This window comes from Cervus canadensis, chromosome 1 (assembly GCF_019320065.1).
Source record: "Cervus canadensis isolate Bull #8, Minnesota chromosome 1, ASM1932006v1, whole genome shotgun sequence".
In the NCBI taxonomy this organism is placed as follows: domain Eukaryota; kingdom Metazoa; phylum Chordata; class Mammalia; order Artiodactyla; family Cervidae; genus Cervus; species Cervus canadensis.
In genome coordinates this window covers 118,913,117-118,936,328 of record NC_057386.1, presented here as the reverse complement: position 1 = coordinate 118,936,328, position 23,212 = coordinate 118,913,117, and the positions used below count along the sequence as shown (strand labels likewise).

Genomic DNA, 23,212 nt, shown 5'->3' with positions numbered 1-23,212 from the left:
GCTCCTCTTTGAGTTCTTCTATCATGACTGTCTTCCTCCTTCCCTCCCTTCCACCCCAGCATGCCTGCTGTCATCCCCGGCTCTCAATATCCTCCGTGCCCCCTACCCCTGGGAACCCTGGGGCCCCACATGCAGGCCGGGACCCCAACTCCTGCTGGGAGTGTGTGCCAGGAGAGGGCATCCCTGCATGTCAGGGAGCCAGTGAGGGGCAGCCGTGCTGAAGGAGAGGGGCTTGGGATGGGACACGGGCCTCTAGAGGAGGCAGGACCACCTGGGAAGGCAGAACCAGCCGGGAAGGCAAATCATTCTACTGGGAAGTCCTTCCTGAAAACAGAGTAATTGTATCGCAGAACCACTGGGAGCGGGGTAGTGAGCCCCTTGTTCCTGCGCGCTAAGTCACTTCAATCGTGTCCAACTCTGTGCAACCCCACGGACTGTAGCCTGCCAGATTCCTGTGTCCATGGGATTTCCCAGGCAAGAATACCCGTGTGGGTTGCCTTTTCCTTCTCCAGGGGACCTTCCCAACCCAGGGATCGAACTTGAGTCTCTTATGTCTCCTGCATCGGCAGGCGGGTTCTTTACGCCACTAGCGCCACCTGGGAAGCCCCGGGGGTGTGAACCAATGACGGACACTCGCCTCTGGTCCACATCAAGCCAATCCTCTCAAACACAGAACCCTGTCTTCAAGGACAGTACATACTGAAGCCAGTCTATAAACCAGACAGAAGAGGAACCGCCGGGGCTGTCTTGGTCCTGGAGGGAGCCCCCCCAACACCCCTGCACCACCTATAGCAGCCCCTGGGACACCTGGAGCCCCAAGTTTGAGAACCGCCCTAACCCCTCGGGTTACCACACAGATCCACATGGGCTTGCAGAGGGGAAGCCCCACCCCCACCTTGACAAAGAGCAGGTACCGTGAGATTTCAGGGAAAACCCACCCTAGTGAGAGGGATACAGGCTGATTTCCAGCCGGGAGAGACAGAACAGGTACCTAAAATCCAGGAGACAGGGGAGGGACGGGGAGGGGGGAGGGATAGTTAGGGGGTTTGTGGGGCATGGACATGCACACACTGCTATATTTACAATGGGTGACCAACAAGGACCTACAGCACAGGGAAATCTGCTCAATGGTATGTGGCGGCCTGGATGGGAGGGGAGTCTGGGGGAGAATGGATACACGTGTATGGCTGAGTCCCTTCACTGCTCACCAGAAACTATCACAGCACTGTTGGTCAATCAGCAATACCCCAATACAAAACTAAAAGTATTACACAAAAAAATCCAGGAGACAGGACTCCGCAAAGGGCAGGCAGGGATGGGGGGTCACCAGCCGACTGGCCCCAGAATTGCTCCTGGAGGGACAGAGTCTAAAGTATCAGTCAGTTCAGAGAAGCCTGCCCAGAATAGGGGTCTTTGCAGCTTCTACCTATATGTGGAACTTAAAAAAGCTGAATTCCCTGGTGGTCCAGTGGTTTGGACTCCACTTGCTTGCAATACAAGGGGCATGTTTTCAATCCCTGTTTGGGGAACTAAGATCTCACAAGCTGCTGAGTGCAAGCAATGTGCCCTGAAAAAAATTACACATACACATATATATAGCAAACCCACTCCCACCCCTCAACTGTGCTTGTTTTCCCAGAGCATTTATCAACATCATACACACTGTGTTTGTCTACTTCCTCAATGTCAACATCATGGGATTTTTTTTCTTTTTTTTTGGTACCTGTTACGAGGTATCCCCAGGACCTTATAACAGTGCCTGGCATGTTTTAAATATTTGATAAATTCTTGCTAATGAATGAATGTTGAGTGTGTAAGGCCCCACGTGGGCAATGTCATAGCCACCACTGCAGTGAATCTCACCCTCCTCCAGCACACACACACACACACACACACACGCACACACACACGCACGCAGGGAAATGCTGCTCACATCATTACCTATTTAACAGTCGAGGTAACGCAGGCACAGAGAAGTTAAGTACCGTAACCAGTAAGAGGTGGAGACAGGATTCGAACCCAGGCCTCTGACTCCAGGGCTCTGTGCTTTCCTCTCCCCAAGCACGGCACGAGTCTTGTCTCCAGTGGAGGCTCTGGGCGAGATCGGATGGGGAGGGGCTCTGTGTTGCGTTGATCTGTCTTCCCCCACCGCCACCCTTGGTAGGACTCGGGGAGGTGGGGGTAGGACCTGGTGGTTAAGAGAGCCCTACAACAGGACCCAGAACAAAGTCGGTGTTCAATAAGCACATGGATAGATGGATGGACAGATATGGGTGGATGGATGCATGGGTAGATGGATTGACAGTTGGATTATAGATGGATATGTGGATGGATGGATAAATGGAAGATGGGTGGATGAACGGATGGATGACCATGCGGATGGACGAGGGGTGGGTTGGCAGGTGAATGCCTGTACAGATGGACAGACAGAAGGATGGACAGGAGGGTGCATGGGTGAACGGTCAGAACTCAAACCTGAGAAGAGAAAGGACGCTGACCCTGCTGTCCCCGTGGCCCCAAGAAGCACAGCACAGGGGCCTCGGCCTCTCTTGTTTAATGGCAGCACAGCCTGCAGTGTGGTTCCTGTAGCAGGGGGCCTGAGGGTCCTGCCCGGAGGCCAGGGGCAGGCCGGCGCTGGGGGGCGGGGGCCATGAGGCTGGAGCCAAGGGGCTGACACTCCTGCTTGGCCCTGGGGAGAGCAGGACGCTTGGGCCCCTCCAGCCACAGGTAGCCAGAAACTTTGGTTTTTCATAGTGTTTCCAGTTTCCATCCTCCAGGAGGAGAAACAGGGGCAGCTGCTTCCCCAGGAGAGGATGGGCTGGGGTGGGGATGGGAGGAGTGATGCTGACCTGGAGCCAAAGCTCCAGAGCCACAGGCAGGAATGGCGCTGGGATGTAAGCACTGGGGCCTCTCCTGCAGAACCGGGTCCTGGGACCCGAGGGTGGTAGAGAAAAAAAGCAGGAGAGAGATGCAGAGGGAGACAGGGATAGCATCACCCAGGCAGGGGAAACAGTCAGTCCCGCACCCCCTGGGGTTCCGTTCCCCACCCCAGAGGCCGCCCAGACGAGGGTGAAGCTGGCACCGGCCCAGGTCCCCATCCAGGCACAGCAGGGCGACAATGCCCCCTCCCCTGCAGAGGAGGCAGGCTGGAGGGCAGGGTGGCAGCCAGTTGGGTGGTCCCCGCCAGGGTCAGCGGGGGCAGAAGGCAGCAGAGCAGAGATGGAGCTTCAGTCCCAAGAGACCTCGATGGGTGAGAACTTCCAGAGGTCAGGCTGGCCCATGTGTAGCATGCCGCTGAAGGGCGAGGTGCTCCACTGGAACGGGGGCAGCTGGTCCCACGTGGGGCCGCTGACGGCCAGGAGGCGCAGGGCCTTGGCCAGGGCAGCGCTGGTCACCTGTGGGTGAGGGGAGGGCAGGTGTCTAAGTCGTCCCGGCCCAGGAGGCCCTGCGGCTCCCCACCAACTCTGACCGCCCCCCACCCACAGCACCCCGAGCCCGGTACCTTCACATCGATGCCCCCGTGGGAGCGCTGGTGCAGAGCCTGGAAGGGGTAGGAGCCATTGGCTGGGTTGAGGTCGGAGCGGGCAGAGATGGCGTTCTCCCCGTTGGGCTTGGGGGTGCAAGCTTTGCACAGTGACAGGGGGTCGTGTAAGAAGTCGTTGTACCTGGACGCGGAAGGAGAGGAAACACCAGTCGTGCTGGGGGCGGGGGGGGAGACTGGACTCCAAGCAGCAGCCCCATAAGCCGGCCACCTGCGTTCAATGTGCCAACCTGGACTTCCGTCACCTACCCCCTTCTGCTGGTCATTCCACACCCATCACTCAGCCCTTGGCTCTGCCATCCCTTCCTCGGGGTGTCCCTCTGGGCCCCCACTCCAGGCCAGGCTAGAGGCCCCGCTTTGTCCCTTCACAGCATTTCCTGGAGTTCAGACAGTCCTCGTTACTCATCAACATCACTGTGAGTATGAGATGGATCTCTGCAACCCCTGAGGGAGAGCGTGCTCCCCGAGGATCACGGGGGCATGTTCTGTGCTCTTGGCTGTCCAAGGTCCTGCTGACGCCTCAGTCCTGCTGTCATGGATGCATCACCCTCTGCCGCCCCCCGGCTTGTCAGGAGGCTAGAATGAGTTACTATAAAGCTCCACCACACGATTCTGGGCTCCCGGTGCCCCCCTCGCACCTCATAAGCCGCATCATGGAGTCCAGGTCGTGTACCAGCGAGTGGTTCCGTCGGAAGATCTGGGCCCGGGGACTCCCGTCGTAGGAGAACCAGTCCCCATAGCGGGCCACCAGGGCCGGCAGCCCACTGGCATTGAACACAGACTCAAAGGACCTGCCGGGGAAGAGGATGGTCACTCACAGCCCCCACTGACTACCTGGCCATGGCCTCGGAGGCAAAGAGGGCGGTCGTGCCAGGACATGAACACCAACAACCCCAACGGTCGGGATTACAATAATCATGTCTTTTGTTAGTGCTGCTGGGAGGCTTGGAGGGGTGGCCAAGTTCTGGACTCTTATAATAAGAGATGTGGGGTTCAAATTCTGACCTCACTACTGACCAGTTATGGAACCTCGGGAACTTTAGGTACTTTCTCAAGGCCTCAGTTTCATCATCTGTGAAATGGGTACAGGAGCCGTGGTTACCACGTGCAGTAGTTATACAGATCAAAGGAGATAATCCAGGTAAAGCACTGTGAGGGGTAAAGGCTGCTGGCTGTGCAGCCGGTTAAAGCAGCTCCAGCTGGGGGCCCACGGCAGGGGTCGGCACCTGAGCCAGGCCGCTCCCCACCACCCTGCGGCGGGTGCAGACTGGAGGGCCCCTACAGATGCCAACCTCACAACTGTACTCCAAAACTGTCAGGGCTTTCCTGGTGAAGAAGGGGATGGGGTGGGTTTCTTTCTTATTTTTGTTAATGATTTTACTTTTGTTTCTTTTTTTTCTCCCCCCTGCTGGCTACACCACATGGCTTGCGCGATCTTAGTTCCCCAACCAGGGGATCGAACCTGCACCCCCCACAGTGGAAGCACGGAGTCTGAACCCACTGGATCGCCAGCGAAGTCCCAGGGTGGGTTGCTTGGGGGAACTAAAGAATCACCGGGGAACGACCCCTCCCCTGCATGGAAAACTGGGCAAAGGGTGGGAAACACCAGGAAGCAGGACATACGGGATGTTGTAGCTGGCCCAGTAGGTCTTCTGGTAGAGCTCTGAGGTCCTGTCGGCCACCACCACCATGCCCCTGCGACCAGGAAGAGAGACGGGGTGCAAGTGGTGAGAGAGAAAGGCTCCTGCAGGCGCTGCTGTGCTCAAGGACCCCCGAAGGCTCCCCACTGCCCACGGGGAGATTATGTCCCAAATCTTGAGCCCCAGTCCGTGGCTGCCTTCTCCTCCAGGCTTGCCTTCCTGAGGTCTCCCCTCCCACACAGTTTCAGCGGCCTCCAGGACTCCGCCGAGGCGGTTCCCCCTGCTGGGGCACCCTGCCCCTTTCCGGGTACTCACGGGATCTGCTCCAGGACAGTGAGCACCCTTCTCCCAGGGCTGGGCCCGCCGGGCACAAACGCCTTGTAGTCCACGATCATCCACTGGTTGTTGTACCTGCCATGCCCCAGGAGGGAGAGCTGAACAGACCCGGGACCGCTGCCCCAGCCACCCGCTGTTCCCCGGGCCACACACAGCCAGGAATCATGTGGCCAGGGTGCTCTGGGAGTGTCCGGCCATTCAACCATCACCTGGACACTGTGGCTTGCCCAGCCGTCCTCACACTCTTCTCTCATCACGCTGCTTACCTGCTCCGGAGGAGTCTGTGGCTCCCTAGTGCTTAATGGAACAAAGGTGGATTCTTCTGCCCAACCTCCTAAGACCCTGTCCAATCCGGTTCCAGTATCTCTGGCTCACAGGGGCCCCATCCACCCATATCCACCTCCTCGGACGGCCCTCCCTACTGTCCCCAGAGCTCCTGAGTTCCACGTTTCTTCCTGGCCTTTCTCTGGGAGCCTTCCCCGGGTGGAGGAGCCTGCGAGAGAGGGGTAAACCCTTTCCTCCCCGTGCCTCTGTTTCCCCACGTATGAAACAAGAGGACTCTGCTAAGAGGGTGGTGTGTGTGGCCCCGGTGCCACGTCAGGTCCCCCCGGGGTCTTGAGTATTGGTGGGGAGGTTGGGTGGAGAGGCCACGGTGCCCACTCACGTGCCACTGTTGAACCTCTTGAAGATGTCGGCCCAGGAGTCCCCGTCCAAGGCCAGGCGATTGGCCACGACATTGCGCATCCACTCCAGCACGCAGCCCTTGGGCTGCACGTACTTCCACAGGGCCGGGTTCCTGTTGCCGATGGTGGTCTCCAGGGTCACCTGCGGGAGAGACCGGGGCCGCTGCACTGAAGGGTCACCTGACTCACCGCTGGGGCATGCTGCCACCTAGGGGGAGCACTGTTACACCAATCGTGGCTCCGAACTGTTGACTAGTTTTTTTTTTTTAAACTGGCCTCAGAAGCCGTACTCAGGCAGTCTACAGACGTGGGTGGGGAAACAGTACATCTTTATTTGCACTACTGTCAAACCGAAATGCAGCATCTTCCACTGATAATGTGGACGACCTGCCAATGTTATCAGCAGTACCTGAGACAGCCACCAACAGATGTCACGGATGTTTTCCCATCATACAACAGGACTGCACACAACTCAGATTGTGTATGCTCCCTGTAACTTCCAAATTGTGGCAGGGAGCCCACCTGCAACCAGTTTCTTATTTAACCTGCTAATAAAGCAGCACCTACCGGCAGACCCCAGAGAAACGGCAGGCTCTGTTTCAGACCACCGCAAGGAAGCGAATATTGAAAGGAAGCAAGTCACGTGAATTTTTACTTCCCAGCTCCCAGAGAAGTCATTTCCATGATACAGTGCGTGTGTGTGCTCAGCTGCTCAGTCAAGTCTGACTCTCTGTGACCCCATGGACTGCACCCTGCCTGGCTCCTCTGTCCATGCGATTCTCCAGGTAAGGATACTGGAGTGGGTTGCCATGCCCTGCTCCAGAGGATCTTCCTGACCCAGGGATTGAACTCGTGTCTCCTGCACTGGCAAGTGGATTCTTTACCACTGAGCCACCTGGGAAGCCTTTCCACAACACTATAATCTATATAATCTACTGTAAGTGTGCAATCTACTATAAATCTACTATAAATGTGCAATAGTATTATGTCTTAAAAAACATTGTGCATACCTTAATTTAAAAATAGAAAAGAAAAACCTGATTACAACAGTCACATTAAAGATCACTGATCATAGATCACTGCAATGAAAATAATGAAAAAAATAAAAATGTTGCAAGAATTACCAAAATGTGACAGAGATACAAAATGAACAAATGCTATCTAATCTATACTATATAACCTATAATCTAATATAAATGTGCAATAGTGTTATCTTAAAAAACAATGTACACATCTTAATCTAAAAATAGAAAAGAAAAAAACAATACAAAACAAAAAAATGATTACAATAGTCACATTAAAGATCACAGATCACCATAATGAATATAATAATAATGAAAAAATGAAAAATATTGCGAGAACTACCAAAATGTGACACAGAGATATGAAATGAACAAATGCTGGTGGGAAAATGGTGTTGACAGACTTGCAGGGTTGTTAAAAACCTTCAATTTGTAAAAATCACAGTATCTGCAAAGTTCAATAAAATGAGGTATGTATGTATATTACATTAAAAGCTTACATACTATTTCAATAAATGCATGTCAATGTAATTTGTCTCCTTTATAACCCTACATGTTGGTTTATGCATTTAAAAGTATTATTCTGAGAGGGGGTTAATAGCTCCCCAGACGGCCAAAGGAGCCCGTGGAACCTTTGTTAAGAACCCCAGTGGCAGGTAAATTTCCTGTTTGGACACTTTCCAGGTAACAGAATCAAACCGGGATCAATCCTGCAAGGATCCACTGTCCTTCCCCAGGCTTCACTTCTGCTTTCCCAGCCCAAAACCGCAGCAAGGGGGCCCCCTCACCCACTGCCTGGCCCCTCTCAGGCTTGTTCCCACATCTAACGGGACTAAATGCCCTGCTCCTCACATAAGACTAATAGAAACAAAAAAGGCTTTCCATCCCTGTCCCCAGGAACTGGCGTCTTCTCCATCTAGGCTGTTTTTTAAGGGATGTTTTTTCTCCTCTACAGTGTTGCCCTGGTGACCACAGGGCTTGCTGAAATCCACCAGGGGTGCCAGGAACAGACTTCTGAGAGTCTGGCACCCAGCCAGGAAAACCGATAAAAACAACACACTGTAGTAAACAACATTTATTCAGAGAACCCAGCCAGGTTTAGAGGGGGCTTTGTGAAAAACAAGAGGAAAAGCAGAACAAGGAAGAGCAGAGTCATGGTGGAGAGAGAAATGGCTTGTCCTAAATACGTAAACACAAAACGAGGTCACTGGGGCAGAGGATATTTTTAAAGGGCCCAGACCAATAATTTCCCAAGAGCTGGGTGACAATGCAGAGGTCCGGACCAACCACAGGGTCTGGGGCCTCGGATCTACATTTTTTGAGAGCGCCCCCTGGTGGAGGATGGACTCACCCCCACAGTTGTGGGGGTGTCCACCTGCTGCACTTGAGCTGCCAGGTGAGAAGCTGCCCGGGGGGAGGAGAAAGGTAACACAGAAGATGACTCACCAGCCCGCTGCCAAGGATGTAGAAGTCATCACAGGAGAAAATGGTACCAGGATAGGATGAGAAGATCACCTTGTTGCCAGGAGCCCGGGTAGATTCCGCTGCAAGGGCAAGAGTGAACTCAAGTTGGGGTGGGGTGGGGGCTGGTCAGACAAGTCCATATGAGGACCCCCACACCTCCACCCAACCAGGTGGGGCAGCAGGCATCAGAGGAAGCCCCCCACTCCATTCTTTCTGAGAGTTAGCAAACCAGGCCATTTGTATAAAAGCTAGTAGCAAAATGGATATATAATTTTTTAATTACTATACTTTTGGCTTTCCTTTTTTATTGCAAAAATCTACTGCAAAAAAAAAAAAAAGGTTATTCAGACAGCAAATACCCAGAAGTCTCAGAGTACACACTCCGTGGTTTTTTTTTGGGGGGGGGGGTGGTGATTATCCCCTGCTTTACCAAGGTATAACGGACAAGTAAAAATTGTGCTTAAGGTTGCACTCTGTGATGATGGGACAGCTGTAGACACCGTGAAAGGATAACCACCATCAACTAAATTACACATCCATCATTTCACACAGTTACCTTTGTTGTGTGTGTGGTGAAAACACTTAAGTTCTGCTGTTTTGGCAGGCTTCAAGTATACAATACTGTGCTGTTAACCACAGTTACCATGGTGTGCTTCAGGGTAAGTAGACTTTAAAAATCTTACTTGTCTTCTAACTGGGAGCTGGTCCTCTCTGATCAACGTCTCCCCATAGTGGTATGTGAGATCTAGTTCCCCCACCAGGGATCAAACCCAGGCCCCCTGCACTGGGAGTGCAGAGTCTTAGCCATTGGACCACCAGGACAGTCTCAAGTCTATTAATTTTTAGGAGGTCCATAGATGCACACGTATAAATGCATCCCCCCAAATCTGGATGGATCCAAACCAAAATGGCATCAGTGCTATCCTCTTAGGAGAGGTCTGGAATTTTGGAGGAGGGCATCAAGGGAGATGTATTTCTCCATCTCTAGTGCTAGAGTATGTGGCAGTGAGAACATACTGACACATTACTAGTATAAAAAAGTGTTTAAACAAATGGAATGATGAGGTACATTTTATTTAAAAGTCCAGGGGAAAAAAGTAACTAAATGATCCCCCGTGGGTTGCGGAGTGTTCCAATGACTTTTACTGTGTGTGTATCGTTTTGCTGTGTTTTCCAATTTTCCATAACATACATGTACAACTTATGTAGGCTTTGTTTTTAAGATTGTTTTTTGATGTGGATCATTTTTAAAGTCTATATTGAATTTGTTACAATATTGCTTCTGCCGTTTATGTTCTGGTTTTGTGGCCTCCAGGCATGTGGGATCTCAGCTTCCCGACCAGGGATTGAACCCACACCCCCTGCATTGGAAGGTGAAGTCTTAACCACTGGACTGCCACGGAAGTCCCTATTTCCCCACTTCTTGAATCTGAATTGGTCACTTGACTTGCTTTGAGCACCAGAATGTTGTGCCAGTTTCAGTGGGCCCTCAAGAGGCCTTCCACACTTCCCTGCCCAGATGTCACAGGAACAAGCCTGAGCTAGCCTGTGGGAGGATGAACGCCCATGTAGCCCAGCTGTCATGTCATCCCAGCTGACAGCAACCCCCAGAAATGCAGATGAGGCCACCCTAGGTCAGCCAGCTCACCCCAGCTGAAAACAGAAGCATTGGTGAGCCTGGCCAACATCAGCAGGCTTGGTTCAGAATAACAAAACCACCCAGTGACCCACAGACACCCACAGACATTGTGAGTAAAAACAAATGGCTATCTTAAACCTTTGTTTTAAATTTGGGTTGATCTGTTACACAGAAGTAGCTTGCTGATACACCTTGTAAAATAAAAATTAAAAGGAAATAAACTAGTTAACAATAACATGAACTTTTAGCGTGGCCTTACAGTGACCCCAGTGTATATAGGGCCAAGGCCCACCCCTCCTAGCGCTGTGCAAGCTGTGTACCCACAGACATGCCCACACACACAGATCCACCCACATCTACCCACCTTGGGGCCCTTCTCTGAACTGGAACCAGTACTTCTTCATGATGCGCAGCATGTACTGGTAGGAGTGCCAGGTGTTGTGGGCAACCAGGAGGTCACTCTGGCCCGGCAGCAGTTTGATGAGGGCAGAACAGGAGCCAGAGCCCATAGCATGGTTGGTCTTCGTCTTATTCAGGGCCACCTCTAAGTCTTCGAGGTCCCCAGAGATCTGCAACAGGCTGTGGAGGGCCAGGGTGCTGGAGGGTTACCACGCCTGCATTATGTACCCATTTCACAGAGGAGGAAGCTGAGGCACTGGGAGGTCTGGCAACCAGTCCGAGGCCACGTAGCCAGGAAGTGGCAGGGCTGGTACTGGCACCCAGGCCTGTCTGACTGTAAGGTGTGTGGCCCTCTCCCCTGCCCTATGCACTCTAGGGGTGGCACTTACAGGAACCCCAAGGGTTTGATGGTGAACTTCCCAGTTGGAAAGGTCACACTGCCTTCATAGCTGTCCTCTAGGCCTTTCAGCTGCAGGAGGGTCAGCCGCACCTAGGGGGAGGGGAAAGGGGCAGAGGGCAGGGGGCAGAGGGAGGGTGAGGCCTCTCCCCCAGGCTCACACCTTCTCCTGCAATGGGAGGGGCTCTGGCAAAAGAGGCTCAGATGCACCCTCCAGGCTCCAGCCAGCCCTGACCCCCTCCTTAACCACAGCCACCCCTCCAAGCTAAGCACCCTCCTGCCATCACCTAACTGCATGTCTCCATTCCGTGCCAACCCCAAATCACCCCCACATAAGGGCCCAGCTCAAAGCCACCTCCTCCAGGAAGCCTCCCAGCCTGCCCTGGCCCACTGTGGACGGCTCCCTGTTCTGAGTTTTGTTACTGGCTATGCTGCTGGCTCGGGGCACTGGTCTCATGTGGCTGACTTCTCCCCACTGTCACTGTCATTCTTCTGTAACCACGGAGTATATCACTGTGTCCCCCATGGGGCCTTGGCCTGGGCTGGACATACACCAGGCACTTAGCAAGCATCTGTAAGACAGATGGACAAAAGGATAGATGGAGGGATGGATGGACAGGCAGGACTGATAGATGGATGGTGGCTGTGGAGGTAAACAAGAGGACGGAGAGAAAGGCAATCATCTAGATGGGCAGGAGAGTGGAGAGAAGGACAGATGTTCAGGCAGGTGTTGAAGTAGATGGACAGGACAGGATGGACTCATTCCCTCATCTGTCAAAATGCAACAAACCTTCACTTATAAAGCACCGACAATATGCCAGCCCCTGTGCTAGGTACTAGGGCTATCACAGCGGACAAAGCAGATGTGGTCCTTGCCTTGTCCTCATGGGGCCTGAGTCCGGTTGAAGACAGGCACTGAATGCCTTGTAAGAGTGCTACCAGGAAGTGGAGAGAAGGCACGCGGTCGTGAGGATGGTGGGGGTGAGCCGGACAGAGGAGGGGGAAGAAGAGTGTTCCAGGCAGAAGGAACAGCACTTTCTAAAGTCCTGAGGCAAAAGGTAATACATCTTGTTCAAGGAACTGGGAGGAGACCAGAGGCCGGAGCACAGATCAAGGTCAGCAGGCGATGAGGCTGGAGAGGGAGAGGGTACCAGGGGCTGCTGAGGCCACATTACGAGATGTGGCATCACCCCGGAACAACAAGGCAGCCCCTGGTAAGCTTTACAAAGAGCCAAGACAGTGCAAGGGGATGGGCCAACAGATGGACAGACAGATGAGTGCCAAGACTCTGATCAGAAAGATAAGGAATGAAGCAGGGAAGGTGGTCAGTCAGCATGATGGCTAGACAGGTAGAAGGGAGGGCAGATGGACAGACAGGTAGATGATGAACTGTAACAGGTAACCAAACAGGATATAGCAACAGGGTGCGTGGACAGAAGATCCTGACAACCAGGCTAAGATGGGCAGGTAGGTGACAGATGGATGAATAAGAAAAGAGTGAAAAATGGACAGGTTGTGGGGGGTGGACAAATGAGCTGACAAACTTGATGCATGGATGGGTAAATGGATGGACAGACGGATGGATGGTGGGTGGGTGGCTGGATAGACGGATGAAAGAATGGGTGGGTGGAAAGAGAGATGGATGGGTGGGTGGATGGATAGATGGATGTATAGGAGGGAGAAAGGGAAGGGTGGACATGGGGGAAGGAAGACTGGACAGATGTGAGAATGGACAGGTAGGCAGATGGGTGGGTGGATGGATGGGTAAGGGAGGGAGGAAGAAAGGGCTGGCTGACAGGAGTGGGTGACACATAGGCTGGCCAGTGGAACAGGGGTAGCCGCAGTAGCAGCAGGTCCCTGAAGCTGACCCAAGCTGCCGCCCCAGCCCTCTGAGCACGGGGGCTGCGCCCACCTGGTGCCAGTAAGCAGAGCCGTTGTTCAGCTCCATCTCTTTCTGCATCCACTCCAGGTTGGCCTCCAGGAAGTTCTTGAGCCTCTCGCAGTAACCGACTTCATACTCGAAGGGGCCGCAGTAATTCACCACCGTGTTCATCCAGTACATATAGATGAGCTGGGGCGGGAGGTGGGGGGCGTGAGGCGGGCGAGGGCAGGGGTGGGGCAGCAGGGCTGCTCTCTTCCCTGAGGACCCCCCGGCCCCCGACTCGGGCTCAGAGCCCCTACTCCCGTCCAGGTCTCCAGAGTCCAGGAGCCCTGGTGGGGACACCCCTGAACCTTCGCCCACGCCGGCTTCTGTCCCCAAGGGCCCTTCTCACCCAGCCAGCTCTGACTCCCTCCGGTCATGGCCCAATGCCCCTGGCGGCCTCCCTCCTCTGAAAGCCTTCAGCATTCACCGTCTGTCCTACAGGAAGCCTCTTTTGCCACTGGGGACCCCCCGCCCTCACCGCAATCTACATATAGTCAATCGGTCAATGACCAATTTTGCTGAGCACCTATCATGTCCTGTCTCAAGCACTGAGGACACAACCGTGAACTTGGCAAGAGAATCGTGTGCCAGTTCCACCAGCCATCAACAGGCTGTTCCCACCTCCCTGCCCCCGATGTCACATGAACTAGCCTGGGCCAGGCTGGAGGGTCAAAGATCACATGACCCCAGTCGCCTCCGTCACCCCAGCTGATCCAGAGCCTCCCTTGGAGGCTGGTGTGCAAGCTCAGGGAGATAACGTGGGCAAAGCGCCTGGCACGTGTATCTGGAGTTTCTCACGTGAGAACCACTGCGGGCCTTGCCTCCGTGTTCCTGTTCCTGGCTCAGGCTACGAGGACCACGAGAGATGGAATCGTGCCTCATTTACCACTGGGCACCCCAAACCATGAGGGCCTGACCCAGTGTCTGACCTCTCCCCAGACACTGAGGTCCCAGGAGGGGATCTCAACTGCAACTGGGGGTCAGAAAGAGGAGAGGGAGTTTACAGAAGGCTGTCGGGTCATACCCCATCTCCTGTGATGGGCTCTGTCCCCCTCACTGCTACGCATCTCAGACCCATCCACGCTGCGCGTTCATTTTCATGGCTCTATCATCTTGCACTGTGTTGGGTACCGCAAGCCGGTTGCCCGGGGGGTACCTGCTGATGGCATTTCAGTGTTCCCGCCTCGGGGGATGCTCTGAACCCCTCACGCGCATCCTCGGGTCACCTCTAGGGTACACGCCTGAGGAGCGGGGCCACTGGGTCCTAAGGCACGTGTGCGTTCAATTCTACAAGCTAACGCCGAGTTATTGTCCAGTGGGGGTGTCACAGCCCCACCCACCCTGTGGGAGCGTGGCCGGCACACCACAGCCTCACCCATTCCCGATGCCTTCTGAAAGGGGTGACTACCACTTTTAAACAGCCCCAAAGCAGTTAAAGCAACACAAAAGTTTGTTTAAGGTTTCATCACGTGTAGTAAAACCAGTTTAACCCAAGGAAGGGAGTGGAAATAACTCAGTCCACTCACTGATGAGTGGGTAAATAAAACTGTCTGTCCCTAAGATGTGGTATTATTTGGCCATAAAAAGGAATAAAGTTCTAACACATGCTAAAACGTGGAGGAATCTTGAAAACAAGTGAAAGAAGCCAGTCACACAAGGCCACATGTTGTATGATTCCTTTCATAGGAATTGTCCAGAATAAGCCAATCCGTAGAGACAGAAAGTAGATTAGCAGTTGCCAGGGGCTGGGTGGAGGGGCAGAAAGGGAGGTGACTGCTAACGGGTATGGGGTTTCTTCCTGGGGTGATGAGAATGTTCTGGAATTAGATAGTGGTGGTGGTCATGTAACGTTATGAATATAGTAAAAACCACTGGAGTGTACACATTTTAAAATGGTGAATTTTATGGCATGTGAATTCTATCTCAATAAAAATGAATGAATGAATGAATGAATGAATGAATGGGAATGGCAGCCACCCCGTGCAGTTTGGTGGGTGTCTCTGGGCTAGGGGAGGCAGGGGAATGGTGTTGAGAAAGGGGTTTCAATTAATATTAGTACCATTCCAAGGTTTAGTTTGGGCATTTATTTTATTATTAAGCTTCGTAACTTGGAAACACGTTGAGTGTTTTTCACACGCCTCAAAGAGTACCCAGGGTAAATGTTTAACAAAAACAGGTGAGCCTTTTCTTCCCAACTGAATGGAAGGCCGGGGATGGGGGAGACCCCCCTACACACATCTCAGACCCCTCCGAAGCTCCCTAGGGAACACAGCTGCTGGGTGGGGGGAGTCCCGGCTTCCCCAACCGACCAGGCCCTTACCTCCTCGGACACGGCAGCCTCCACCACGCCCGCGGCGTAGGCCTGCAGGCTGTCATTGAAGCGGCCGTTAGTGTGCAGCTCCAGAAAGGCCCACCTGCAGAAAGGAGAGGGGGACACCTGGTCAGTGAGGGGGTGCGCGTGGAACGGGCGCTCGGCTTGGCTTGCAGCCATCTGCAACTACAGAAAACAACTCAGTGACGAACTGCCATTCACGTGGATGTCTGTCGATCTGCCTCCGTACATGTCTCAGGCTGAGTCCCTGTAAGCAGAACTGCTGGGTCAAAGGATACGTGGATTTTTATTTTTAACAGATGTTGATAGACAGAGCTATACTAATCTTTACTCCCCACCCTGCCCCCAGGATAACACCAGCTACTACCTAGGGAGGGCTTCCTCTGTGCCAGGCACTCTTCTAGTCATCTCCATATCTTTTTCTTTTTTAAATTCATTTAGTTATTTATTCTTGGCATCACTGGGTCTCATTGCTGCAGTGGGCTTCTCTAGTTGCAGCATATGGACGTCTCATTTGGTTAGATTCTCTCCATACATATGAGCCCATTGGCTTGTCACTGATATGGAAAATGCCTGTATTTTAATAGATCTTTGCTTCTGTTTTTGCCATAGAGCGCTTTTCAGCTTTGTCCTATCTTTCCTTTATGGTTCTGGATTTCATCCTTGCTCCAAGGACACAGAAATATTCACCCAGGTGACTTCTGTAACTAAGGAAAACATTTGTGAAGGAAATTTCTTTTAAGAAAATGAGGGCGACTGCAGACACCGATGAAAGCTTGAGGAGGTTACGTGCCAGGAGAGCCAGGCGGAGCCAGGGCGGTCCCGTGGAGAGCCGGCTGAAAAGCCGCCAAGGAGCTCCAGGACAAGGACAGCTCTGCCCAAGAGAAGATGCAGCAGAGATAGTGACTATCGAACGTTCACACCCCGAAGTTTCGCCAATCAAGCTTCCTTGAGCACCTACGGGAGCCAGACACCAAGGGTACAAGAAAGAACGCAACTGCCGTGACAAGAAAAGGAATAAAGTGCCATGGGCACCCTGAGGAGGTACACTCCTGCTGCTACTGAGTAAAATCTAGGAAGGCTTCTCAGAAGAGGTGATAGTTCCTCTGGGTTTTGAAGTTTAAGTAGGAGCTTGCAGGAAGAAGGGGGTCAGAGGGAGGAGAGGAAAAGTAAAAGAAAGAAGGCCAAGCTCTGAAAGTTCTAAAGCAAAGAAATTGAGCCACAAGATAAAATGGAGCTGTGGGGACTTGGTATGGGGCCCCGACACAGTGGATAACAAGTCCCAGTGCTAAGCACATCACGTTTACTTCTCCCTCTAAATTCTTCTGACATGTACAGATGTGGGACCCGAGGCTCAGAGAGGCGAAGCCACTTGCCTGAAGTCACACAGCAAGTAAGTGAAGGAGCTGAGACTAGCACTGCAGAGCATGCGCTCTGAGCCTCTAACTTAACTGAGTTTTGTGGGCAACTGTTTTGTCCTTAAAGGTAAAGGGGTTAGTTCTTACCAAAGGAATATGAGAGCCAGGGACTTCCAGCTAATGACTCACATATAATCACAGATAAGGACAGGAAAACACAAGAGCCTAGAATAAAGGTCTTAAATTTCAAGGAGAGCAGAAGACAAAGAGAGCCTGGGCTTGTGGCTCCCTCAGGCTGAGTTTGAATCCCCAGGTCTGTCTCTTCCTGACTGTGTACCTTTGGGCAAATTGCTTACCCTCTCTGGGCCTCAGTTTTCTCATCTGTAAAATGGGCAAAGTGATTCCCACTCCAGAGGGTTGCCATGGCAGGTGCCAGAAGAGAACTCACGTTTTACAGCCTCTAAATACGTGTCTTATCATGAAGCTGAGACAGGAGGTTTGGAGTGATCCAGTAGATTTGGTGGTGGGAAGAAATTTCAAACAAGGCCCGGTATGTAGATTCTCTTATGACCAAAAAAAAAAACCAAAAAAAAGCACAGGGAATCAAGAAAGAATGTATACAAATTACCTACAACCAAAAAAGCTGTTCAGATACTAAGTCTTGGTGATAACTGAAAGGTCAGTGGCCCTCCTCCAGACAGCCCCTCCTTAAAAGCTCTCTGGCGAGGAGCAGGCCATGGTGCCGAGTCTGTGGACTCAGGCGGTGGCTGAGAACTCACCATGTGACCCGGACTCTCACAGCCCTTATGGAGGCATAGGAGGGTCCTTGTTCACAGCAGCCTTTTATTTTCTGGCTGTACTGCTTGGCTTGCAGGATCTTATCCCCAGTCAGGGATAGAACCCATGCCCTCTGCAGTAGAAGCTCAGAGTCTTAACCACTGGACCGCCAGGGAAATCCCTGGCATTTCTGAGTAGAGCTGGAAAAACCTGGACCCTCTCAAAACATCTGGTGTTGGGGCCTAACACAATAACCTACCCATAGACGCAGTGGGCGGAGAGAATCATGTGGCAGGCTGCCACGTGTAATGAGGCGTCAGACATTAGATTTTTTTTATTTCCAAAAAAAACCCCCAAGGATTAGAGAAGGACAAATGGTAGATTCGGGATAACCTCATGTTCAAAAGAATTACACAAGCAGAGACACACACCAGTACACATACACATGTATGTATGTATGTTTAGGCCTGTTAGGCATAGAAAATTCTGGAAGAAAGAACTCACAGTGGTTTTATGTATAAAAAGAAAGAATGAGGGCACGGTTTATCTTCCACATCCCATCTCACCTTTCTAAACGGCTAGAATTTTTTTTACCATGAATAGTTAAGTGTGTGCTCAGTCATGTCCAACTCTTTGAAACCCATGGATTCTAGCCCACCAGGCCCCTCTCTCCATAGGATTTTACAGGCAATACTGGAGCGGGTTGCCATTTCCTTCTCCAGGGGATCTTCCCAGCCCATGGATCAAACTCACATCTCTTGAGTCTCCTGCATTGGCAGGTGGATTCCTTACCACTAGCGCCACCTGGGAAGCCCTGAATAGTTAAGTACTCTTAACTATTCAGTACTATTAACTATTAACTAATAATTAAGCACAAAAATATAAAAGAATGCAGCGTGACTCTTTCAAGCTGGATGAAAAGGAAAAGAATGAGTGGACAGCAATAATCCACTCCCAGCCAGGCCATGGTACTGTAAATAAGGAATGAGTCACTCCCCTTGTTCAAGATAGTGCCTCCTGAATTCCTCCCTGGGCTGCCTTATTCCAAAGGGCAACTGGGGTGATTCCACTTGGATGGGGTTTATTTACTTCACCAGAGTCCTCAAAAAACCTGGTCAGGTGGGTTTCGGCCTATCTTTCCAGAACACCTTAGAAAGAGAGAGGGGATTTCAGTGCTGAAGCCCCTGAGGCTGATCTCTGAGGATCCCCCTGTTGCTTCAGGCCCTAAGCCCTTATCAAATGATTCTTTTGCAGAACCTTGCAAGGCTGGCACCATTCTCACCACGAGAGTGAGGCAGCTGCTGATGATCACCTGTAGTAAGTGTCCGGGCAAAGATCTGAACCTAGATCTCTCTGATGTTAAACCTGAAACCATGCTGCAAACCAAACCTTCGTACTTTTTCAACCTCGGTTTTCCCATCTGTAAAACTGGAAGGTTTGGACATCAGCAAATGACTTCTGGAATACCTCACTGCCATGCTGGCTGACAACTCTGAGACACTATCCCAGTCCCTGGACAAAAAAAACAAAAACACAACAACAATGACAACAAAAAACAAACTACTGAGAAAAGAGTGTTTCTAAAGAAAAATGTTCCCATTAGACTATTCTTGATTCAGAGATCATGGCCTTCCAGCTTGTTTGGTTCTAAAATAGCTGACCGCTTTAGAAGATGAAAAGGGAAGAGATCGATAAATATTGTTCTGGTTTGTTTCTAATGCACTTGCTTGACAAAAATAGAAAGTCAGCTACACTGAATCTATTTCCTCAATCTTTTTTTTTTTTTCTGGAAAGTCTATGGCCCACACTGTGATTTTATGTCAGGGGCAACTAATACCTCTGAGATGACGCCAGGGTTTAATGAAGAGGCCACGTTTGGGAAAAGTCGGACCATTCTAGTGAAATGAGCATGCGTGCATGCTCAGTTGCCCAGTTGTGTCTGACTCTTTTGCAGCCCCATGGACTGTACCCCACCAGGCTCTTCTGTCCATGGGATTTCCCAGGCAAGAATACTGGAGTGGGTTGTCATTTCCTTCTCCAGGGGATCTTCCCAACCCAGGGATCGAACCAGTGTCTCCTGCATTGGCAGGTGGATTCTTTACCACTGAACTACCAGGGAAGCCCGTGACATGAGCAGGTTACAAATCTCCCTTTCCCATCACTGCTGTTTCAGCGTATAGTGTGCCCTGGACATCCTCTACTATGTGGGATGTACTGCCTTATCTGTGGCTATCACTCCTTTTCCATTCATGATGGTATAAGTTGATCTTTTGTGACTTTTCAAAGAAACAGTTGGATAACTAATAAGAACCTTCTGTAGAGCACAAGGAACTCTGTTCAATACTCTTTAAAGGCCTATATGGGAAAAGAATCTTAAGAAAAAGAAAAATGGATTTATGAATATGTATAGTGGATTCAATTTGCTATATACCTGAAACTAACATAACATCATAAATCAACTATACTTCAATAAAAATTTTTTTAAAAAGAGTCGGGTGATAATTAGCCATTTTACTGGGCTGTGTTTCTGCTTGTTGGGTGATAGATTTGGGCTGTTTCCCAGCTTCCTATGAGGTTAATTCCCTCTTATTAGTATTTACTTCCTCTCTCAACTTGAAGGCAATTTAGATCAAACAGCTGGTTGGGGGGGGATCAGATCAGAAAAGGAGGAAAAGGTAAGGTTGGAGGGGTCAGCCTCCCCAGGACCAAGGCCAGAGCCAGGCTGGGGCAGGCGCTGCCTCTGGGGGCATATCTGATCCCCCAAGTGTCAAGTCCTAAATGTTTTAGGCTTCACGGAAGCCAGTCAGATACAGCACAACTGAAAGAAGAGAGATTATGGGTGAAAGGACCATGCAAGTTATCCTGAAAATTCCAGGATCTGGTGAAAACTCAGGGCCAGAAAGGAGGGAAAGATGTCAATTCTAGGCGAACAGAAGAGTCAAATCATGATTTCCACTCTCCAAAAATTGAGACAAGTCAGTTGACCCCAGATGAGAGGTTCAGGTGCTTAGTAAAGAGGATGCCCCCGCTGTCCTTCTTACATCTCACTTCTGAGTTCCCACGAAAGTGTCTTTGGGGGGAATTCCCTGGCGATCTAGCGGTTAGGATTCGGTGCTTTCACTTCCATAGCCCGGATTCAATCCTTGGTCCAGGAACTGAGATCCTACTAACTGCAGGGCACAGCCGAAAAAAAAAAAAAGGGTGTCTGAGGGCTTCAGTTTCCCAGCTTACAAAACGGGGGCTTCCCATGCAATTTTCCTTCCATCAGAGTCCCAAGTGCTGTCAGACCCAGAAGGAAAGGGGCAGAGTGGACAGAAAAGATGCTGGAACAGTGAAGTGAGAGCAAGGAGTGTAGAAGAGAACAGGGTTCATTTCTCAGTTTCCCCAACTGTAAAACGGGGGAAGAAGACACCCATTCTTTTTCTCTTTCATTCACTCCTTCCTTTAGTAAATAAACAGAGGTACTTTCTGTGTACCTGAATCCCCCTGAATTTTCCTTCAAGCCCCACCTTCAAGGGAGGAAACAGGCTCAGCGAGGTGAAGTGATTAGCCCAAGTCACACAGCACCAGAGCTGAGCCTGGAAGAACTTTCCATCCAGCACAATCATGGGAATCCTCTCCCCACTTTTCTGTTTTCCATAATTGACAGCAACGCAGCCCAGTGGGGAACTGCTGGGGCCAAAGCCCCTCTCCCATGTTGAGCCTTATCTCTGTGCCTCCTCCCAGCTGATATCCAGGCAGAGACTGTCAGGCTCTCTTAGCTCTGCTAAGCAGGGCCAAAAATATATGAGTCAGCAGAGACTGGGTCACCAGATTCTAGAGTCATATCCCACAGAGTTCTGGTTTCCTTTGTAGATGCCAGCCTACCCTGTGGCTTCCTCTCCCTGGGAGCCTTCCCAGATTAGTCCCACTCAGCTCCTGTGTCTGCAGTAAATCCTCTTCCCATGATCTCCGGTCTGTCTATCTAACACCCTCCCAGCTGCCACAAAGCCCCAGAACTGGGGCGTCCTCGGTGTCCTGTGTCTCCCCAGCACCTGCAGGAATGAATGCATTCCAGCAAACTGGATGAGCCCAGGATGGACTAGTGTGGGTAGGGTCCAGGGGACACACAGGGTTCCCTAAGACCCCCAACATAGCCTGGGTCCTGGGCCTGGGCCATGCTGACAAGCCTTTGAGGCAGATGTTCCCCACTTCCAGGATTTTCCCTCCTCACACTGTTTCCGCCACTGAGTGGGGACCCCCTCAGCTCTGTGTCCCCATGGCCAAGCACACCAGGTGAGTGAATGAATGAATGAATGGGCACAAGCCTTGGTACAAGGCCTGAGAAAGGCACCGCCCAACTTCCCAGGCAGATCATATCCTCAAATTCCAAGCCACAGATGGGGAAATGAGAGCCCAGACAGGCAGAGGAGTCAGGTAAGAGCTATACATCAGAATGACAGCCCAGACCCCTGTGACAAGGACAGTGACTGCCAAAGACAGAGTCCTTGGCTCCATACTAAGCATCTGGACAAGCGACTTTCCCCTGGACCAGGAGAGAGGAGGGAAGTGGGGAGCAGAAGCCAAGCAAAGATACCATCTGGGTCTTTGTGAATTTAGGGACTCTCTGTTTTCAGACTGGCCTAGAATCCAAGCTCAGTCCTGCTGCTCTGGTTCCAGAAAGGAGGCAGGTGGGGCTAGCATCCACAGGGTAAGCTACAACCAAGGAAGGGAGAATTTCTCCTGGAGAGGTAGTACAATCCCTCTGGTTCCTGGGAGTGAGACGTTGCGGGGGGGGGGGGCGCGGGGGGGGGGTTTTGAGAGGGGCGGGTGTGGAGGAGGAGGAAAGTGTTGGCCTGTGTGCGGATTACTGTGTCGCCAGGGAAACAGAGGTCCTCCCATCCCTGGCTGAAGGCAAGGGGCTGGCCCTGTGAGCTGAGGGAGGCCGCATTGGCCCCACCCAACCACGGCGCTGCAGCCTCAGAGGAGGGAAACTGACCCTCAGGGAGACAAGGATGGGACTCTGTCATTGGCAAGAGGCCCGTCCTAGGGGCAGGCGAGGCCCGGCGCCCACGCAACTCCCTCCCCCGGCCGGCCCGCGCGAGATCCGGCCAACCCTTACCCGGTCTCGCGGATGGCGTTGGTAAGGTTGGCCCAGGCTACGGCGTCAGGGTGGCGGCCATCCACCAGGCGCAGCTGGCCCGTCTCGGGGTCCAGGAGCAGCGAGCGGCAGCGGGAGGCGGGCGGAACCGGCATCTCCCGTCCCCGTTGGCCCCTCGGGGTCGGGATCGCGCCGGTCAGGCCGCTCAGGAACAGCCCGACCAGCAGGGCCAGCACCAGGGCCAGCGCCAGCGCCCGCGTCACTGCCCGGGCCAGGCGGCCGCCCGGGGAGCCATACATCGGGGCCACCATGACGGCGCGGAGCGGGGCGCCGCAGCCTGGCTCACGTGACAGCACTCCTCTGCGGAGGGCGGGGCCTGGGCGGGCTGGGGAGGGCCGGATACAGCAGAGGGGCGGGGCTTGGGCCAAGCCTTCCCGGGTGGGCGGTGCTCTGGGGGGGCGGGACGTGAAGGGCGGGGCCATCTTAAAGGGGCCAGGTCATTTGCCTACTCAAACCTTGCCGCAGCACTCTTCCTCCCAACTTTTTTTTTTTTTTTTTAATTTTTTCTGAGATTGCGGGATCTTAGTTCCCTAACCAGGGATAGAATCCAGGCCCTTGGC

General features: G+C 52.3%; 1 protein-coding gene across 1 annotated transcript; it reads right to left on the bottom strand.

The window, feature by feature from the left end:
- Positions 1-2,538: 2,538 nt before the first annotated feature.
- Positions 2,539-22,959, bottom strand: PLBD2 (phospholipase B domain containing 2). The gene is made up of 12 exons (XM_043439792.1): positions 22,614-22,959; positions 15,366-15,459; positions 13,034-13,192; positions 11,114-11,214; positions 10,690-10,904; positions 8,669-8,766; positions 6,182-6,342; positions 5,497-5,592; positions 5,165-5,236; positions 4,180-4,332; positions 3,503-3,665; positions 2,539-3,395 (listed from the first exon to the last, which is right to left on the bottom strand). Exons 1-12 carry the CDS (start codon positions 22,901-22,903, stop codon positions 3,228-3,230), a joined length of 1,770 nt encoding a protein of 589 aa, XP_043295727.1. The 5' UTR covers positions 22,904-22,959; the 3' UTR covers positions 2,539-3,227.
- Between the last annotated feature and the right edge of the window lie 253 nt (positions 22,960-23,212).